Genomic DNA, 18,407 nt, shown 5'->3' on the forward strand with positions numbered 1-18,407 from the left:
TTGGATCACCGGAGAGATTGGGATTCTGCCTATTTGTGTGTCTTCTGTTAGCAAACCTGCTAATTGCTGTGCGAATATTTGAATAAACCGTTGCCTGATCACCAGATTGCTCAACATCTGGAGAGAGGCCCGTTGTGGGAAGGAGTGAGGCAGTGCTGGGTTTTTTTTTGTTGTGGATGGGAAGTCCCTTCCAGGGAGGCTTCCTGCCTCCTTCAGCACCAGAGCAGGCAAGGGCTTTGGCTGGCTGCCACCATGTTAATTTGGGAACACCCAGAGCACCCTCCCTGCCCCCCAGGTAGATCCCTCTTCAGTCAGGATGTGCTGTGTTGTAAGGCCTAGTACAAGCCATGAAAGCTCCAAGCTGAGTGAACGGAAAAGGCTAGGTTATGAAACAAATACCGTTAACAATTGTCTAAATAAGAAAATCTTTATGACAGTGTTGACGAATTAACACAGAACGCTCTGTAAACACACACAGGGCAAAACTCCCAAGGAAAGAACTCTGAACTCTGCTTCAACACCTGCTGCCTTTTAGGCCAGACTCACTCCCAATTGGAGGTGAAGGAGTGGCTCCCTCCGATAGCAGCTTCTATGCAGCCCATTTTCAGGGAGTGAACAGCCTCTTTCCCTGTGCAGGGTTTAATATGCTTTCTCTCAAGGCTCTGCCTCATCAGAAGCGATTGGCTTCTGTATTTTCTCTCCATTTTCCCCAATCCACTCCTGAGGTTTGGAGGGTGTCTGGTAAATATATTCCTAAAGGGAAATTTATATGAGAAAAAGAACCTAGATAGAGGCTGCTGCACTCCTCAGCCTTGGGCCTAGGAAAGGGAAGGCAGCATATCATCTATGAGATAGGGTCACATATTCATGACAAGACCATATGACTTTTCTGTAAACTGAGCAAGCATCCTCTATCAGAGGGAGAGTGCAACTAGGTCTATTGGAATATTTTTTGAATTAGCATGCAGATTTTGTGAGTATGATGTAATCCCATTATTTCAGATCCTTGTGTCTCCATTATTTAAGAAAGGCCCAGTGTGCTCTTTGCTTGACCAATGCATGTTTTTCCCATATGTCAATTTATATTAACATGGGGGAGGACCTTATGACCCATGCAAGCCACAGCCCTGTTTAACCTCGAGATAATAGTTGAATCATATAGAGTGGCAGGTAAGGATGTGTGTGTCATGGTTGTATGTCTGATCCTCCCCTCCACAACCCCCTGAGAAATCAAAATGATATTGGAGGTTGCAGGATTTTCATGGACAAAGTGCCATGTGGCCCAGAGGACTGCACTGGTGAAGGGGAACCAGGTAGCACCATTCTTGCAGTTACGGAATTTCTGCTGATAGAAGAAGACAATTTGTATGATGCTTACTTCTTGCTTCAGCTTTCCAGTGTTTTAGATGTTTCAGGGTGCTGCTGGGGGAAGGGGGAGGATGAGAAAGACACACATCCTTCCTTATTCATACACATTGTGTAGAGTCTAAGCCGCAATCTGTGGCATTTGCCAGAAAACTAAAAGCCCTTGTTCAGCATTATACAGAAAGATCATAGAGGAAACAGGGTACATAATTTGGCTAATCCATTGCTACACTTACTGTATTCGTCTTATTAGATGAATCATCTTATTAGATGTCACTAATAAGTGCTCGATTAGGAACCCCGTGGCGCAGAGTGTTAAGCTGCAGTACTGCAGTCAAAAGCTCTACTCACTACCTGAGCTCGATCCCGACGGAAGTCGGTTTCAGGTAGGCTGCTCAAGGTTGACTCATCCTTCCATCCTTCCGAGGTCGGTGAAATGAGTACCCAGCTTGCTGGGGGTAAAGGGAAGATGACTGGGGTAGGCACTGGCAAACCATCCCGCAAACAAAGTCTGCCTTGGAAACGTCGGGATGTGACGTCACCCCATGGGTCAGGAATGGCCTGGTGTTTGCACAGGGGACCTTTACCTTTTAAAGTGCTCGATATGACTTTCTTGCTGAACTTGTTTAGAGGTTCTAGCGAGGGAGTGTAGCTATTGTTTACTCTTGACTAAAAAACTGTGAACTTCTATCTGGAATGGTCATCCTCTTCCATCAAGCACACAGCTTTGGAAAGGACACACATGGATTGGTGCAAGAACATGCAGCCTGCAGCACTGATTGTCATTGGAAGATAAAAACAGTCAACTGGTATAAGAGTGTTCTGATGTTGCAGTAGTTTGTGTGTGTCCATCTTAGAATGGTCTAACTTGTGGACTTGTACTGAGTGTACATGTCTGTTTTCCCCTGATTTAAGCTTTTAATAACCATAGCTTCACCTTATGCAGCAGTTCTTCATGTTATGCCAAATAGTGTGTTGAAACAATAGGAAATATCAGGCCATTAATCCTTCATCCTTTTAAATATGTTGTCACCATCAACTAGATTAATTGAGCACTAAACCTTTTAAAAGGCAGCTGCTTACAGTCTTTCCTCTGCTGTGATCACAGAATTCCTGTTGGCCTTGTCAGCCACTTCTGAGCAAGGAAACAACTTGATGTTTGAAAAGCACAGTCCGGGTCTTTCTAAATGCCAAGTTACAGAGGCTTCCATCAGTGGAAAGGTTCAGGATAGGTCTGTCTGAAACTGGTTGTGTAGGAAGAGTGGAGATGACAACTTGTTGGAGAGGGAGAGAGCAGTTGCTGAGAGAGCCAGTGTGGTGTAGTGGTTAAGAGCGGTAGTTTGGAGCGGTGGAGTCTGATCTGGAGAACTGGGTTTGATTCCCCACTCCTACACATGAGCGGCGGAGGCTAATCTGGTGAACTGGATTTGTTTCCCCACTCCTACACATGAAGCCAGCTGGGTGACCTTGGACTAGTCACACTCTCAGTCCCACCTACCTCACGGGGTGTCTGTTGTGGGGAGGGGAAGGGAAGGTTTGAGTCTCCCTTAAAGCGGTAGAGAAAGTCAGCATATAAAAAACAGCTTTTCTTCTTCTTTACTAGAACTTGGAAAGTAACTCACGTGCTTGGGTGCCGGTATACTATGTTCAGGTGCTGCCTGTGCATAGGTTGGCAAAAGTATTTAAATTTTCTAAGTTCCAGTTACATGCCCTTGAAGTGTCTAGCCCATCTTTTGTGTGGTGGCCTATACATTCAAAGCAGTGAGGTAAAAATGTGCTTCAGATGCTATAGAAGTTACGGAGTATATTTCTTCTTAACATGATAATTTACGTTAAGCTTAGATTAGGTCTGGGCTTGATTTTCATTTGTGTTGATCTATTCCCATCTTCTGGTCTACCTCAGCATTTATTTTTATTCTGCCAAGGTTTTTGGTTTGTGGCACATGTAATACAGCACCCTTGGTGCTGTAAATATTTACTTAGTCACAGAACTGGCTTTGCTAACATTCTATTCCTTCCTCCTCTGACCTTGTAGCAATGTGAAGTGTCCTTTTGACATTTCAGCTGAGGTCTGGAATTCCTGGTACTTCTACCGGAATATATGCTTAGATGGCAACTGGCTTAATTTGATACCCAGCAAAACACATAATTTATTCCACTGTTGTCTTCAAAATACAACCCGTGTACAGTGAAAACCTACAGGCCTGTTGTGGAATAGAGTTTAAAATAAAAAGAACCCCAGAAAACCTAGAACCAACCCTCAGCCTTTCATTGCCAAGCGATCCAACTAACAGCCCTTCCTACAGGATGGATGGCATGACATTTGGCTAACCTCGTATAGAAGAGGGTTCTGTAATCTCAGTGCTGCCATCTAGAAGGCCCCACTTCGTGTAGCTAGCTGTGACATAGAGTCCAGTTACCACATGCGTGATCACTGTGCACTGGAATGGTATGTTGAAGACTCAGTGACCTAAATTTGTTCAAATTGGGGGCCTCTGGCAGAGACTTTCCCCCCACAGTGATCACACTGTGGTTTCCTTAGGTGCCATGAAAGTATATCCCTTTCTTAATGGGTCATTTTCTGCTTCAACACATTCTCTTTTTCCTCCAGGCTCCTCTCAAGTCAGGATGATCTAAGATGATACATGTCATTTATTGGTATCACATCTACAGATTCCTTTGACCATATCTTTATATTGAACAAGCTTATATTATGTAACAAATTAGGTAGTCACCAATTGGGCAATCTTTGGCTGAACCAGATAGTGATCCAGCCATGACACTGGAAATACTGTCGGTTCCTCCACACCCAGATAATGAGTTTCTTGTCCAGAAGAGACAACGAAACTGAATATGTCCTGCTGAATGTGCTGGGGCAGATAGCATTCAATTATTGTCCAACCCTCCTTCCTTGCCTGTCTTACCTTGGTTGCTGTTGAACTGAAAATTAAAGTGGACAGCACTGGAACAGATTAACCACACCCATCTAACACCTGTAATAAACATAAGGTTGGCTCACTTACCCAGGGCAAACGCTAAATGATGGTAGATTTTCCTTTTTCTGTCCTGAGGTTGGTCAGCAATTTTCAGACAAGGTGGGATAGTAGTGTGACAAGAAACAATTTTTTGGTTGTAAGAGACACTAGGGAGAATGGACTGCAAAGGTTGAGGCTCTGTTCCCCTTACCTGACTTGTTTTTTCCCCACCACCTTTTTTTTCTTGCTTCACATAACCCTGATGTTGGCACCTGCCACTCTCCTGGCCCCTCTCTCTAAGTACATCCCACACACATTTGTACATACAGACCTGAAACCCAGCCTCTCCAATGCCTTTTCAGTTCACTGTCCCCTAGCAAGTAATCCACTCCCTCCAAACTACCTAACAGATGGGAAAAGATTATACGTATCCAGTACCTAATTAAAGGTAACTCACATTCTCACTATAAGGCTGCTACAGTTTCAGCTCTGCAAGAGCCTCGAAAGGGGATGTATTTGCACATTTAGGCTGACTTGCCATCAGTAGCACTTCCAGAAGGAACTAGTGCACACACACACACCCTGAAATGCTGTCTTGGTTTCAGTGGAACAGAATGGTGTCACCTATTGTACATGTATCCCACTTTTCTTCGAATGACTGCAGGTACAGAGAACTTGTACAGTGAATAGAGGGGGGTCCCCAACTTTTCTGAGCCTGCAGGCACCTTTGGAATTCTGAAGTAGTATGGTGGTGAGATGACTCACTGATCTAAGGTCATCCAGTAAGCGTCATGGTTGAGCAGAGATGGGGATCGGAGTGGGGGCTTCTCTGGACAGGTTTGAGGTGGGCAAGGCTGTTTTCTAGCTCTAAGTAATGGCAGGTTAGGGGAGGCAGGGGGCTTTGGTTTCACTCTTCCCTTTGCTAGTCTAATAATTAGTCAAGATGATTAGTTGTTTTTTTCAACCCAGTGTTTTTCCATAGGTTATAACATAGGAACACCACCTGTTCTGTGAGCTATTTGCTATAGTTTGGTACATTGAAATCCTGTGTAGGATTCTAAAGATTGGATCAGACATACCATTGAAAACAAGGCATTCATTTAAAATATGATTGTTCTACTTGTGCAATCAAAACTCATTACTGACAAAAGCCATCAACTAGCAACCTTTTCCCCCTTACTGTTTATAATAGGAAGGGGCTGAAGATAGGCAGTGAAGATAGTCTGCCATTTTTATCCCCCTACCTTTTATTGGTTAATTCAGTGATTATGTAGGCTGATATCTAGGGCACGTTTTAGTTAGGAATATGATGTAAAGTATATGCTGGTAATTACAGTGATTTCAGTTTTTGGAAATAATTATAGATGCTTTGTTTTTCACCATTCAGGCTACCGAAGAAGTTTCAAAAAATCTAGTTGCCATGAAAGAGATCTTATATGGCACGAATGAAAAGGAGCCCCAGACAGAAGCTGTGGCCCAGCTTGCTCAAGAACTGTACAACAGTGGTCTTCTTAGTACCCTAGTAGCTGACTTGCAACTAATTGATTTTGAGGTAAGAAAATATTATAGTTCATGTGACAATTTTAACACGTGACAATTTTTAAGTGTGTGAGATATACTCCAGCATCAGTTTCAAGACAATCTTTCTAAACCTTGGGGTGGGGGGTTGAGTTGCAGTATAACATTTGAAAATTAGCAAAATGTAGACATGCGCACATACATGTGCGCACGCACATACTTCCTGTGCTGTGTACTGACATGTACTACAGTCTTCCTGTAGCTTGGTACCTTGTCCTGAAGAAATGAAGCACACAGTTCCACAGAGACTTATGGGAAGCAAAACCTAGTAACATTTTACTAATGTACACGGATAAATAACTACATATTGAGTTGCACCTGCCAAATCCTTTGCCACAAATTGTCCCAAGAATCCAACTTACCAGGTATTGAGTTTCTCCACCCTTGCTGTTGGTCTCCATCGACCTGGATAGGGACAAGGAAAGGTCTACTGTAAGAAGTAGCCAGGAATAAATATAAGCTCCCTGCAAGGGTGTAAATCCTCATGGAGTTGGAAGACCTTGTTTAAATTGTAGATGATAAAGATAATATCCATCCAGGGGACAGAGCAGAGGAGGGCAGAAGAAGAACGGAGAGGAAGTTAGCAAGAATGTTTCCTCAGCTGCCTCCTGTTCACGCTTGCTCCCCATCAGTAGGGAAAGATAGATTGGAGCAAGAAAGGAAATGGGGAAATTTTTTTGTGGGGGGATACCAAGAATGTCATGGCACTCCTGGCTTTGTGTTCCAAGTGTATTGTGTGCAAGTTATCTGAGCTGATTCCAAGCAAAAGTATTTGCAGGTTTAGCTGAAAATATTTTTTTTTTTGGTCCGGGCTTGGTTTTGAGGAGAGCTAGGATGAGCATGTGCATTTCTAGTTCCATCTGCTGAAAGGCATGGGAACTCGTTGAAGGTGGAGCAGCTTCACACAGGCATTGTCACCTACATGGTATTGCTGAATTGACACAGAAGCTCAGGGGTCCCCAATGTGGTATCCATGGGCACCGTGGTGCTCATTAAGTTTTTTGAGAAACTGGGTAGGGCCAGGTGGCGCACTTGCCCAGTAGGGCTTTTGATTGGCTCTGGAGATCTGATTGGCAGGGTAGATTAAAATTGTTTCAGTGGCAGCTGCCACCACAGTGTTGGTTTTATTCTCTCACTAACTTTCCCAGTATATTTTTAAAATTACCCCCTTGTCCCCTGAACTTGGGCTTCCTCTGCGTGATTGGCTCTGCCTTCTGTGGCAGCCATTTTGTGGTTGTGCCCACCGCCCTCTGCCAGAATTTCAGAGGTGCCCATGGGCTTAAAAAGTGTGGGGACCCCTGCACTAGCTGCTCTTACAGTGTTGAGTAGGGAGTTACAGTGATTAGCTAGCAATGCTGCTATGGTTTTGATTTACTGTACTTTAATATAAATTTGCTTTGAAACGCCAAGAAGTACTGTCTCTCCCATTTACCTTAAAAATGTGAACCAGAGGGCAGTTTGTCCTTCAAATGTATCTTGGTATGGTGGGTTTACTTGAAATGTCAAATCTTTCTTGGATTCATTTTTGAAATGGATTGTTATGAAAGAAGTATTTCCCTTGCAGATGCATTCCAGAATAAGATTAATCAGGAAGCCAAGAAAACCATAGCTGTGATTAGCATTACAGTGTCATTATAAAGCTAGATTCCTGTTATGTATTGGGGGAAATAGGGAACAAACTTCATTGTATACAGATTTAGAAAACATAGCCTGCTTAAAGCCCTTTTTCTGTTTATATATTTTGTTTTTTCCCAATGTATACATTCAGTAAGCAAACTGTCTGAGGGCTCCTTTTGCATGGCGGTCTGCCAAGAAAACTTCCACTCTACGCTCCCACCATCTGTATATCTTTCAGTGTGCCCCCATCAAAAAATAACCAGCCAACTGTGAGACCTCACACTGTTCAAAGTACAATTTAGTGATTTAGTAGTCGTGGTCGCAGTCGTCGTTTATTGCTCATTAACAAAGTCATAAGCATAGATGCCTAAAATTTGTAAAATACATGAAATGTATAAAGCTTATAATAAAATTATACATGTTCAACAAACTCTTAGGCCAAATGCCAGTGTCATTTACTGGGATAGTTTAAAAACCATTACCTGGGTTAAGTATTTGGCAACCTGATGGATTATCTCGATATCCACCTCTAAATCTGATAGGAGACAGGGAACGATCCAGGGTTCAGAGTACTTTGTTAAGATAGGTGTGATCAATGTAGTTCTCTCCTTTAGTGATTTAATGTAATATTTCAGTTATTTGTTAGCTGCCCTGAGATGGTAGTTCAGTGTGACAAAGCAGAATATAAATTTTCCATATACATAAATGATAGCAAAACGGGAGTGTAAAAATAGGTTACAGGCTAAATAAAGTCTGGCCAAGTTTGTAACCGAAGCATCTTACTTAAAGCCCTTGAACCTATAGCATTCTAAAAACATTAACACGCTTTATAGCAGATGCACTCAGCTCCTCTGTCACTGTGTACTTTTTCATATAAAATAGAAGCACAAACACACACAAATACTCCCGGCTGATGTGTGTGTGAGCGCACAGACTACCCACCCACACGAAGGTTAGTGGGCTGCCGCCACCAAGTGGCTGTCACAGGGCACAAAAAGGGGTACGATGGGACTGGGCCAATCATAAAATACTGGTGGGTTGCAAGCCAAGTGCTGTGATAGGAGGGGGGGTTGCTTCCAAATAGGCCCTCCCAGCAAATGCCACAGTGCTTGGCTCTTCGTTTTGGTGAAGAGATGATGTTTGGTTTCAGTTTACAAAGAAAGGGGAGGGTCTGCTCCCTGTGCTACCACAGGGAGAGTTACCATCCTTTAGAGCTGGCATTGGTTGTTTTTTTTGGGGGGGGGAATTAAGTGATGTTTGAAGTTAGGTATGATTTTTCCCCCCAGTGATAGATTTTACATCCCAGTTTTCTCATTGTGTACAGCTGTGGGCTGCTTTATTCTTGAGAGGTGTATCCATTCCTCAAGGAATGTCTAGTGGTATGTACACAAAGACCTCCCTCCAGTTTCATTAATACGTTGGCTTTGTTGCCTTGATGTAGTACATGCAACACATAATGTTTTTTTATTGCTATCAAAAGCAGGCAGTACTTCAATTCCTAGAGTAATGGTTTAGGTTTCCCCTTTTAAAAAGTGCTCCGCCTCATGCATCTTCTGCATAGGTCAGGGATGGTAGATTTTATTCTCAACTCCTGCCAAGCTATTGTGTGTGTTTATCATCAGTGACAAAATTGCATCACTTGGAAGTAGTAAATGCTTCAAACAATAACTTAATTGTGTATTGCTATGTACCATTACCAAGTTCATTATGCGACTTACAAGGAAATGCTGTTACTAATGGCAAAAACAGAAGGAATCATGGGACCCTGGGCAAAGCTGGCTGAGCTAGTGAATGACGCTTGACAGTTGTGCTCCGTGGGATTTGGGCGAGGCAGTTTACAGAAACACTGCACTACTCATTGCCAGAACAAAGAGCTCTGGTGCTACTTTGGGCTAGCTTACAATAGTTAAAATCTTTTAAAAGCCCAGTATTTGCAAGATGCTTATGCTCTGACCACAGCTCGGCTTCAGCTAACCAGGCCAGGGGGCCCAGTTTTCTGTGACTGGTTCACATGGGATGACATTTAAATGATACAGTCTTGGTGGTAGGGACCAGTGCTGTCGGTCACACTATTGGCACCCCCTCACCTGGACGGCCTGGATGGGGGATGACATGCTTTAGTCTATTATGAGTAGTGTTCCGGTCTTGGAGGACTCTCATACAGCTCTTTTCATCTCTTCCCCTGCACTTGCATGCAGGCTGCACAAGGAAGGGGTCATCACCTCGGCACAAAGTACTACATATATGTATGGGAGTGATCACACTAATGCCCCTAGCTCTGTCCTATTTATGAGCAGGTAGAAGAGAGGAAATAGGGACTCTTAAAGCCCATTGAAATGCTCCGTGATGGACTGGATTGTGCCCGCCCACCCAGAACTTAGAACTGACTCACAGGGCTATCTGATTGGAACATTTTTACATACGAACAGTTAACATGGGATGTTCAGCACAGGCCAGGGGAAGCTGCACACAGCTTGACATGTTGGGCTGTGGGGGTTTTGTCTCACTTTAATGCATGTGAAATCAGACTTGAGGGGTGGGGAGGGAGAATTTCCAGTATCAATCTGGAACATTTGTCTGTCATTGTAGATATCAATTTCATTTACTATTATAGAATAAAATTGCTAGAAGAAAACAGAATCACCTAGATCGGTGCTCCTTGGTGGATGGGGGGTAGCCAAGGAAGACTGGGGCTGTTACTCAGAGGCAAACCACTTATGCTCATCTCTTGCCTTGAAAACCCAATGAGGTGGAACTTCATGGGGTTGCCTTGAGTTGGTTGGGACTCAGTGGCACACTTTACCTTAGATTGTTGCTGTGTGTATTTGCATTGGCTAGTGAGAAGTTTGTTTTATTGAGAATGCTTATATTTCTTCTTTTCCCTGGAGAGTCCAAGGTGGCTTTCAGGAAAAAAAGTGCCAACAGGCATCCATAATAATTAAAGTTCCCAGCATGAAAAGCAGCCACTAAACCAATTCTCCGCCAGCCACGTCACAAAACCCGGCACAGAAAACTTTCCTCAGTATTACACATGCCATGAAACATCAGTGAAATGTGTTCCAGAACAGAGCTGCTTTATACAGTTTCTAAAGGCTGATGGAGACGGTGCTGTCGGGACTTCATTGAATAGGCTATTCCATATATTTGGAACTATAACCTGTTCCTGGAACTGTAACCTGGGCTAAGGAAGGTTACACCCTTGGGAGGGGGTGGCACAGCGATCAGGAGTTGATGGGAGGATTGGTGCAAGGGCTCATATGTGTATTTTTTTAAAATTTTATCCTTGATGTATTATTATCTTGAAATGGGAGTCAAAGTTACAAATGTTGTGCCTTGTCATTTATATTGCTAACATTGTGTCCTATGGCTTATATTTTTGGCAGGGTAAAAAGGATGTGGCTCAGATATTCAACAACATTTTGAGAAGACAGATTGGTACAAGAACTCCCACAGTTGAATACATCTGCACTCAGCAAAATATACTATTCATGCTGCTAAAAGGGTATGTTTAATATGTTGGATAAGTAAATGTAAACTGCTGCATGTACACATTTTTAAGCCTGTATCACATAATAACAGCTGTGGTCCTTATAGTCCCTATGCATTGTCTTTAATTGGAAATATTTGTGTCAACCTGAAAACATTCAGCCACAGTTGTGGAAAGAGCTGGTGGCTGGCTGAGGTGTGATTGGGGCTATATTCCCAGTTTGCCCACAAGATCATGATGCTGTTTTTTCATGCATATTGGGGATGAATCTGGCTGTGCGGACTGGTCCTTTTGTTGTTTACCATGTATCAGTCCAATTGCTGTTTGTTCCAAAAGCCTGCTGGGTCATACTGAAGTCCTGCTCCCCAGTTCGCCTGCTTTTGATACGTGATTCTTGTAGCCATGGCACGCCATTGGCTGAGGCTTGCTCAAACAAAGACTTAATTCATTGGTTCGCTCCCTGCCAGATTGCTGCTTCCTCTCCTTACATTGTCTGCATTGTTATATCAGACACCATGCTCAAATTTTTTCGACACCCAGTTCCTGTGAAACAAATGTGAAGCCTTACACCAGATTAACAAGTAGCTTTGTATTGGTTCTGTTTGGAACAAAAGGATATTTGAAGTTGTTTTGCTAAATAGTTAAGAGGAAACTAGATTCCCTTTCTTTTATTAAAAAAATTATGCAAAGGCACTTAAATGTTGTGAAAAGTCACAAAAAGCAAGAGCTGGGGCCATCCGTATAACACTTTTGAGAGCTTTTTGTATAATAAAAAAGTTCTTCTACTTAGCTATTTTGTATTATAATTCAAAGTTTGTTGGATTTGATGACATTTTTTTCATCACCTATGTAACCGAATTTTGGAAAATACATTTTCTCCCCCCTGCTCTCAAGAAAAGCAGTGAAAAATACTTCTCTGCTTTCTCCATTATCTACGTTGCATCTCATAACTGAGAATGTCCATGTTTCTTAAAGTGAAGGAGAGATTGACTTACATTATTAGGCAAGACATAGTTGATGCCTCATTTCCTAACCAGCCCACTCCTACACCCTAGAATCTGGTAACTAGAGCAAAGCAGGCAATACATACTGAAAACCAGCACCAAAATGTTAGGAGGCCTTTGCAGATACTGAGTTACTGATGTAAAAGGATCTGGCATTACATCCCAGTAAGAACATTTTTATTTTATTAAAGTTCAGTTGAAGCTTCTGTTTAGAGTATATTCGAAAAGTATAAATAAATATGAATGGCAGAAGGAACCTAAAAATCTGAACAGATGGCATTTTTGGAAAGTGTTTATGGCCACTCCTTCAACTAGTGTTTTAGTCACATTAATGGATCCATTACAGTTCTTGAGATTATGATCCAGGTTGAAAGAGAAAGGAAAATCGCTGTCTGTGACTAGGGTTTCTGAAGGGACACATGAAGAAAAAGGGGGCCAATTTAGAATAATGTATTTAAATTAAAAATTATTATTATTTATTTACCTAATATATATTCCTTTCTGCACTCATCAGGGCTGCCATGCCAGATAACAGCATTGTAATAAAAACATACCTTAAAAACTATTAAAACCAAACAAAAACAAATTATTAAAACAATTAAAACCAAGCTAAAATACACATATAAAACAACAACTGAAACATACGGCAGGTAGGAAGGATCACTGGGGGAAGAAAACAAAGCAAAAAAAATTTCACCTGCTGGTAGAAGATGGCAACAGAAGAGGACAGGCAAGTCTCTCTCAAGAGAGAGTTCCAAGGTTTTGATGCCACGACCAAGAATGTTCTCTTCCAAGTTGCCCCCCCCCCCCGCCTAATTTCAAAAGGCAGGGGCAGCCATAGTAGGGCCTCTGAAGATGACTATAGACTTCCTAAATAAAAGCGCATACCAGTTGGCCACTATAACCTTAGAGACATTTTATTTTAAACTGAATAGAGCTTTCATACAACTTCAGGTAGTACACTAGGTTTCTTACATATACAGGGACTGTGTATCTCAAAAATCCACACAAATCCACACAAATAAGACATGCTTCTGCAAACCCAATAAAAATGCCTAGTTTACAGAAAAATAAGAAAAGTTTTAAAAAATGGGATTTTAAAAAACGGGCAGGGGAATTTGGATGGCATTTTGGTTTGCCAGAAGATCCCAAAATGGTACCTGACAGTTGGCGCCACAGTGGAGGCAGAGAGCACAGCAAAAATAGGCAATAGTGAGAACCAGCGGGGAATGGGTTTTCCCCTGTCCTGCAAGTCCTTCCAGGACACCTTGTTACTATTTTAGAAAATACCGTCCAATAAATTGCTGTAGAGGTGCCTGTTGTGGAGGGTGGGGGGAGGGAAGATGATTGTAAGCCGCTTTGAGACTCCTTATGGTACAGAAAAGCAAGATATAACTTGTGCTCATGATTCCAGATAGGGTCAACCTGCAGCCATGGCGGAGGGCTTTTTTTAATGACTGGTGCCAGCTATAATCAACACTAAAAGTTTCCAGTGTCCCTCTCTGCTTAGGCTGCCTTTTCTGCTAGATAGTATAACGGCTCTGCCGTACCCCATTATTATGTTCTACCCACAACAGTAAATAATCTCCACCCGTGGCAGCTGGTAGTAGTTAGTGGGCTGGTAAATATTTTCTGTGGAAGGTAAACATCCATGTTGTTTGGTAAGTCATAACTGCATATAATTAGAGTACGGAGATGAGGTAGTAGTTAGGCATAAAATGGAAGTGATCACCCCACCAGATCCATGAAGGACTCTGTGATGACTGTCTCTGGCCCCCCAGTATCAAGCCATGATAAGCTACCTGAACATTTGAGCTGCTCACTAAATGGTAAGGTTGTTTTCCCTCCGTTTTTAACAAAAGAAAAGCAGACTTCTTATAAGCTGTTTTTGGCAGATTTTAAGTTAAATTCCAAAGGCATTAGAAAGAATCTAAGTCACTGGTGAGAACAGATTTTTTCTCTAAGGAACTGGAATTTGCACACAGTTTCCTAGGCCATGATCCAACTCCCCTTTTCCCCTTCCATGTACAAGCAGAAAGCACTTCCATGCGCATGTCGGAGGGGTATGGTGGCAATTTTCCAGCTTGGCATCCCTTTGCACTGCTCCAAAGGGTCCTTCCATCTTCAGGAGCACCTTTTTGGGTGTTGAAGGGGAAGCAGGGGACTGGAAAACTCCTGGTAGTACATACGCTCCTGGGGAGCTCAGCCTTATTATTTAAATTTCATATTTTAATGGTTAATACAATCTCCTTGAATAGCCATGCAGTTGGTAAAATCGGAACAAATTGAATTTATACATGCTATTGCACAACTGTTAGCAAGTTGGAGTAGCAGATACATAAATTGTAACACTGCTTCCAAAGCATACTTGCTCCTAGGTCACTTTTTCAGACTGGAATCCATTTATTGTATCATTTTCTATGTAGTGCATCTAGTCATGAAACATTGACATTTAAACGTCTATAATATGAACAGATTGAGGATTTAATAATTAATAGTCCTCCGTATTAGCCATTTCACTGACACTGTAAAGTTGATAATATAAACACTGCTTGTTTGCCGAAACCATTTTTGAGGAGGTTATTTAGAAGGTTATGTATAACAGCTTGCAATAACTACGTACATCTGAGGTGTTGATTTCTCACTCTGCAGGTATGAATCTCCAGAAATCGCTCTGAATTGTGGAATTATGTTAAGAGAGTGCATCCGACACGAACCACTGGCAAAAATAATCTTGTGGTCAGAGCAGTTTTATGACTTTTTCAGATATGTGGAAATGTCAACATTTGATATAGCTTCAGATGCATTTGCCACTTTTAAGGTAATTTTTTGTATATTTGATGACTCTTTTAAAAATGCCTTCTCCGTCATGTTTAGGAAAATATAAGTTATCAAGAAGCATGTACAATTAACCCAGCATTAGCAAATTAGCAGCATTGCAGTAACACGAGCTGCAAAAATACCAGTATTTAAGTCCCTAAGAAGCGCATGCTGAAGCAGGTGAGCCTTGCATAACTTCAATTTTCCTAAAGACAAATTAACAGAATTCACTTGGTTTCAGGAGTATCGGCAGAGAAGCCTCTGTCTCCCACAAAGCAGTGTTTATATTTTCACTGACTGGACTTTCAGGCTACTTTGTTCAGTAATGTGTAATTTGAAGTGCATCTGGTTTGATTTATGGTTGAGCCAAATGTCTCATTTTGATTTTCATGTCAAAAGTATGACTTTAAAGTCTGGTGGGAAATGCTTCCCTTCCAAAACGCACTAAATTGTGACAGTGTTCTTAAAAACATGCTTCCTGTAATTATTTTCTACATATATTTACCTTGTCGAGAGCCAGCGTAGTATAGTGGTTCATTCAGGTGTCGGACTAAGATCGAATCCCCACTCTACCATGGAAACTTGCTGGGTGACCTTGGACGCGTGACGTTGAGGCAGGGCAATGGCAAACCACTTCTGAACATCTCTTGCCTTGAAAACCCTATGGGGTCGCCATAAGTCAGCTGTGACGTGGTGGCAACAAAAAAAATTACCTTGTCAGCACTCCCCCTTCCCTTTTACAACTGCACCATATTTTTCTTATAGGCAACTCTAGACATTTAGGCATTGTGTAATAAACACAGTCACCCCTCAGAGTCAATCAGGTTTGGCTTTGAATCACAGAAGGGAAAATGAAGCCATTTGGCAAACACTTTCAGTGCCTTTTGAAACAGTCATCCAAAATACTCTCAAAGGGCATACTTTTCATTGCTGCCAATAGTATTGGTTAACAGTACTCCCCTCATTTGACATCCCTGGTTTGAAAGTGGGCCAGGTTCAGCTGGGATGTTCCTTAGTAACCTTGAAATCAGCCTTATCTGTATCATACCATTAAAGCTAGGATGACTAAAATTTATTATTGTTATTGTAATTAAATATGTGTGGCTTTTGTTGATCCGCCTCTGTAGAGACCTGCTAGAGGCAACTTAAGGTAAAAAAAAAAATACACAAGGCCAAAGAAACAACGTATATGTATCACCACTAAAATAAGCCATTAACATAAAAGAGAGCAGGGCTTGAGAGGCAGATTTTAAATGGCTGGACAGAACTGGAGAGGAAGCGGTCTTTCAAGTACCCCAGCCCCAAGCTATTTAGGGCCTTAAAGGTAAAAATCAGCACACAGAATTGTACCAGAAACAGATGGGCAGCTAGAGCAGGTCTTTAAGCAGAGGCGATATGAGCCCTGTATCCATCCCCCAACAGCAGCCTGGCTGCCGCATTTTGGCCAAATGAAGTTTCCAGTTTTCAAAGACCAGCCTCACATAGAGCACATTACAATAATCTGGCCTGCATGTGATCAGAGCTTGGATCGCCATGGCCAGATCCTGCTTTTTGAGGAGCGGTCGAAGCTGATAAAATACCACAGGATATACCTGGACCTCCCTGTAACCTTCCAGCAGCCTTGGTGATAGTTGGAAAAGAAATTTTGATCCATACGGAAAATAGTCCATCTCTCTCCCCTCTCCTCCCCCCATTCAGAAAGACTTGTTAGCCCTACCTTGATTAATTTTGTGAGTTTGTAACTGTATTATAAGATGCATAATTTTCATAAACATTGAATTGTTAAAAAAAATAAGTTCTTCAAAACACTACCAGAATTTAAAAAAACAATACTGTTTGACCATCAAGTACACAGCCATCAGAAAAGGGGTTGGTACTTTGGGGGAGAGGACAAGAATGGGTTAACTTTGGGATGGTTTGAGTTAAAGGAACATGTAAAAGGGATTACCACAGTGCTCAGTGACAAAAGCTTCTGAATGTTTATGCCATGGTAAATGTTTTCGTCTTCACGACTCCACAAGACTTTCGTTGCTTGGCTGCAGCCAGTTGGCCCATGCAGTCTTTCTGGTAAAAGGGCTAGCTGTGGCAACCAGGGGAAAAGAAACCATTCTGTCTTAACCTAGGGACTTAAAAGGGAAATACCTCTTAATTTATCAAATGTATCTTTTTTCAGGATTTGCTTACACGGCACAAGTTGCTGAGCGCAGAGTTCTTGGAACAGCATTACGATAGGGTATGTAGTTTCACTTCCTCAGGATGGCTGCTCTGATATTTGCTAGGATTTGCCTTTCGAGCAAGACAGCTAATGAAAACCTTTCCTTCTCCCAGTTTCTTATTTTTCAAATAAATACATGTGTGTATGTATTTGTTTTGATCACTGTAATTTTTTAAATTTTCTTGTATTACAGTCAACCTAGAATTTACAGTCAACCTAGAATTTAGTTTTTTAGTGTTTGACAGGAGCTTCTAGATTTCACATTAGAAGGTTGTTGTTTTTTTTCATCTAGAGGGCGCACTGCCTCAGTTGTTCTTCTTGGTACATCTGAGACTTATCCTGTAAAGGAAAATGTGATAAATATGCTCCATCTACTGGCCACATATGATAAGAATGCAAATCTTACTTGCTGACTTTTAATTGCATAAAGAATTCCCTGTACGTTTCCTTTAGTCGTCTCAAACAGAACTAGTTAAAGCATTCCAGAGAGTAATGCGTCAGAAATGTTTGCAATTGCAACTTGTTCTGTTTCTGTGTTTTTATGCATATTTCCAGTTTCATGTACTCACTTGGGATCAGAATTCTTGTTATAGTTGAAGTCTTGATTTTTTTCCCTTTCTCCATTTAGTTCTTTAGTGAATACGAAAAGTTACTCCATTCAGAAAACTATGTGACAAAACGACAGTCACTTAAGGTAAGAGATATTATGGCACGTATGAGTAACAACAGCACTATTTCAGAATAGCTGGGTGCTAATGGTAGGATTGAGGTATTCACTTTTGTGTCTTTCCAGACTACTAAAAGAATGTGATGATTGCCAGCAAGGATTTTATACTCTAGGGCAGTGGTTCTCAACCTGGGGCCATATGGCCCCCCAGGGGGTGGGGCAGGATATTCCAAGGGGGCCACAGGTGAAAATTGCGTAAATGGGGGGGCCACGGCACGAGACTAGGGGGCCACATAGCGAAGTGAGAATGAAGAAAACAGAAACACATGAAAACTTAACACATGACTTTCTTCATTGCACTTCTATGCATCGTTTGCAACTGTGGATTTTTGTATCGCTGTAATCGTACAACTGTGGTATAGGCTTTGTTCTCCCTTGTATGTGAACATTGTTGTTTATTAGCATGTTGTATTCCCTTTTTGTGGGGTATTTTTTATAAATTTCAGTTTCCCAATAAGAACTGCATGTGTGCATTTTGTGTGGCTTTTTATTCTTCTTTGCTCCTTGGCTATTTACAAACAAAACATTTAAATAGCTGCCTTACTACCAGTAGGACAGGGGGGCCACAGGAAGGAAACAAGGTCGGAAGGGGGCCACGGTTGGAAAAAGGTTGAGAACC

General features: G+C 41.8%; 1 protein-coding gene across 1 annotated transcript in view; it reads left to right on the forward strand.

Annotated features, from left to right (window-relative positions):
* CAB39 (calcium binding protein 39) overlaps positions 1-18,407 on the forward strand; it is a 63,115-nt gene that overhangs the window by 37,659 nt on the left and 7,049 nt on the right. Inside the window, exons 3-7 of the mRNA XM_056850154.1 lie at positions 5,728-5,892; positions 10,919-11,037; positions 14,679-14,847; positions 17,020-17,079; positions 17,690-17,755. Of these exons, the coding sequence (XP_056706132.1) occupies positions 5,728-5,892; positions 10,919-11,037; positions 14,679-14,847; positions 17,020-17,079; positions 17,690-17,755 (579 nt within the window). The remainder of the gene's footprint in view (positions 1-5,727; positions 5,893-10,918; positions 11,038-14,678; positions 14,848-17,019; positions 17,080-17,689; positions 17,756-18,407) is intronic.

This window comes from Euleptes europaea, chromosome 5 (assembly GCF_029931775.1).
Source record: "Euleptes europaea isolate rEulEur1 chromosome 5, rEulEur1.hap1, whole genome shotgun sequence".
Taxonomy (NCBI): domain Eukaryota; kingdom Metazoa; phylum Chordata; class Lepidosauria; order Squamata; family Sphaerodactylidae; genus Euleptes; species Euleptes europaea.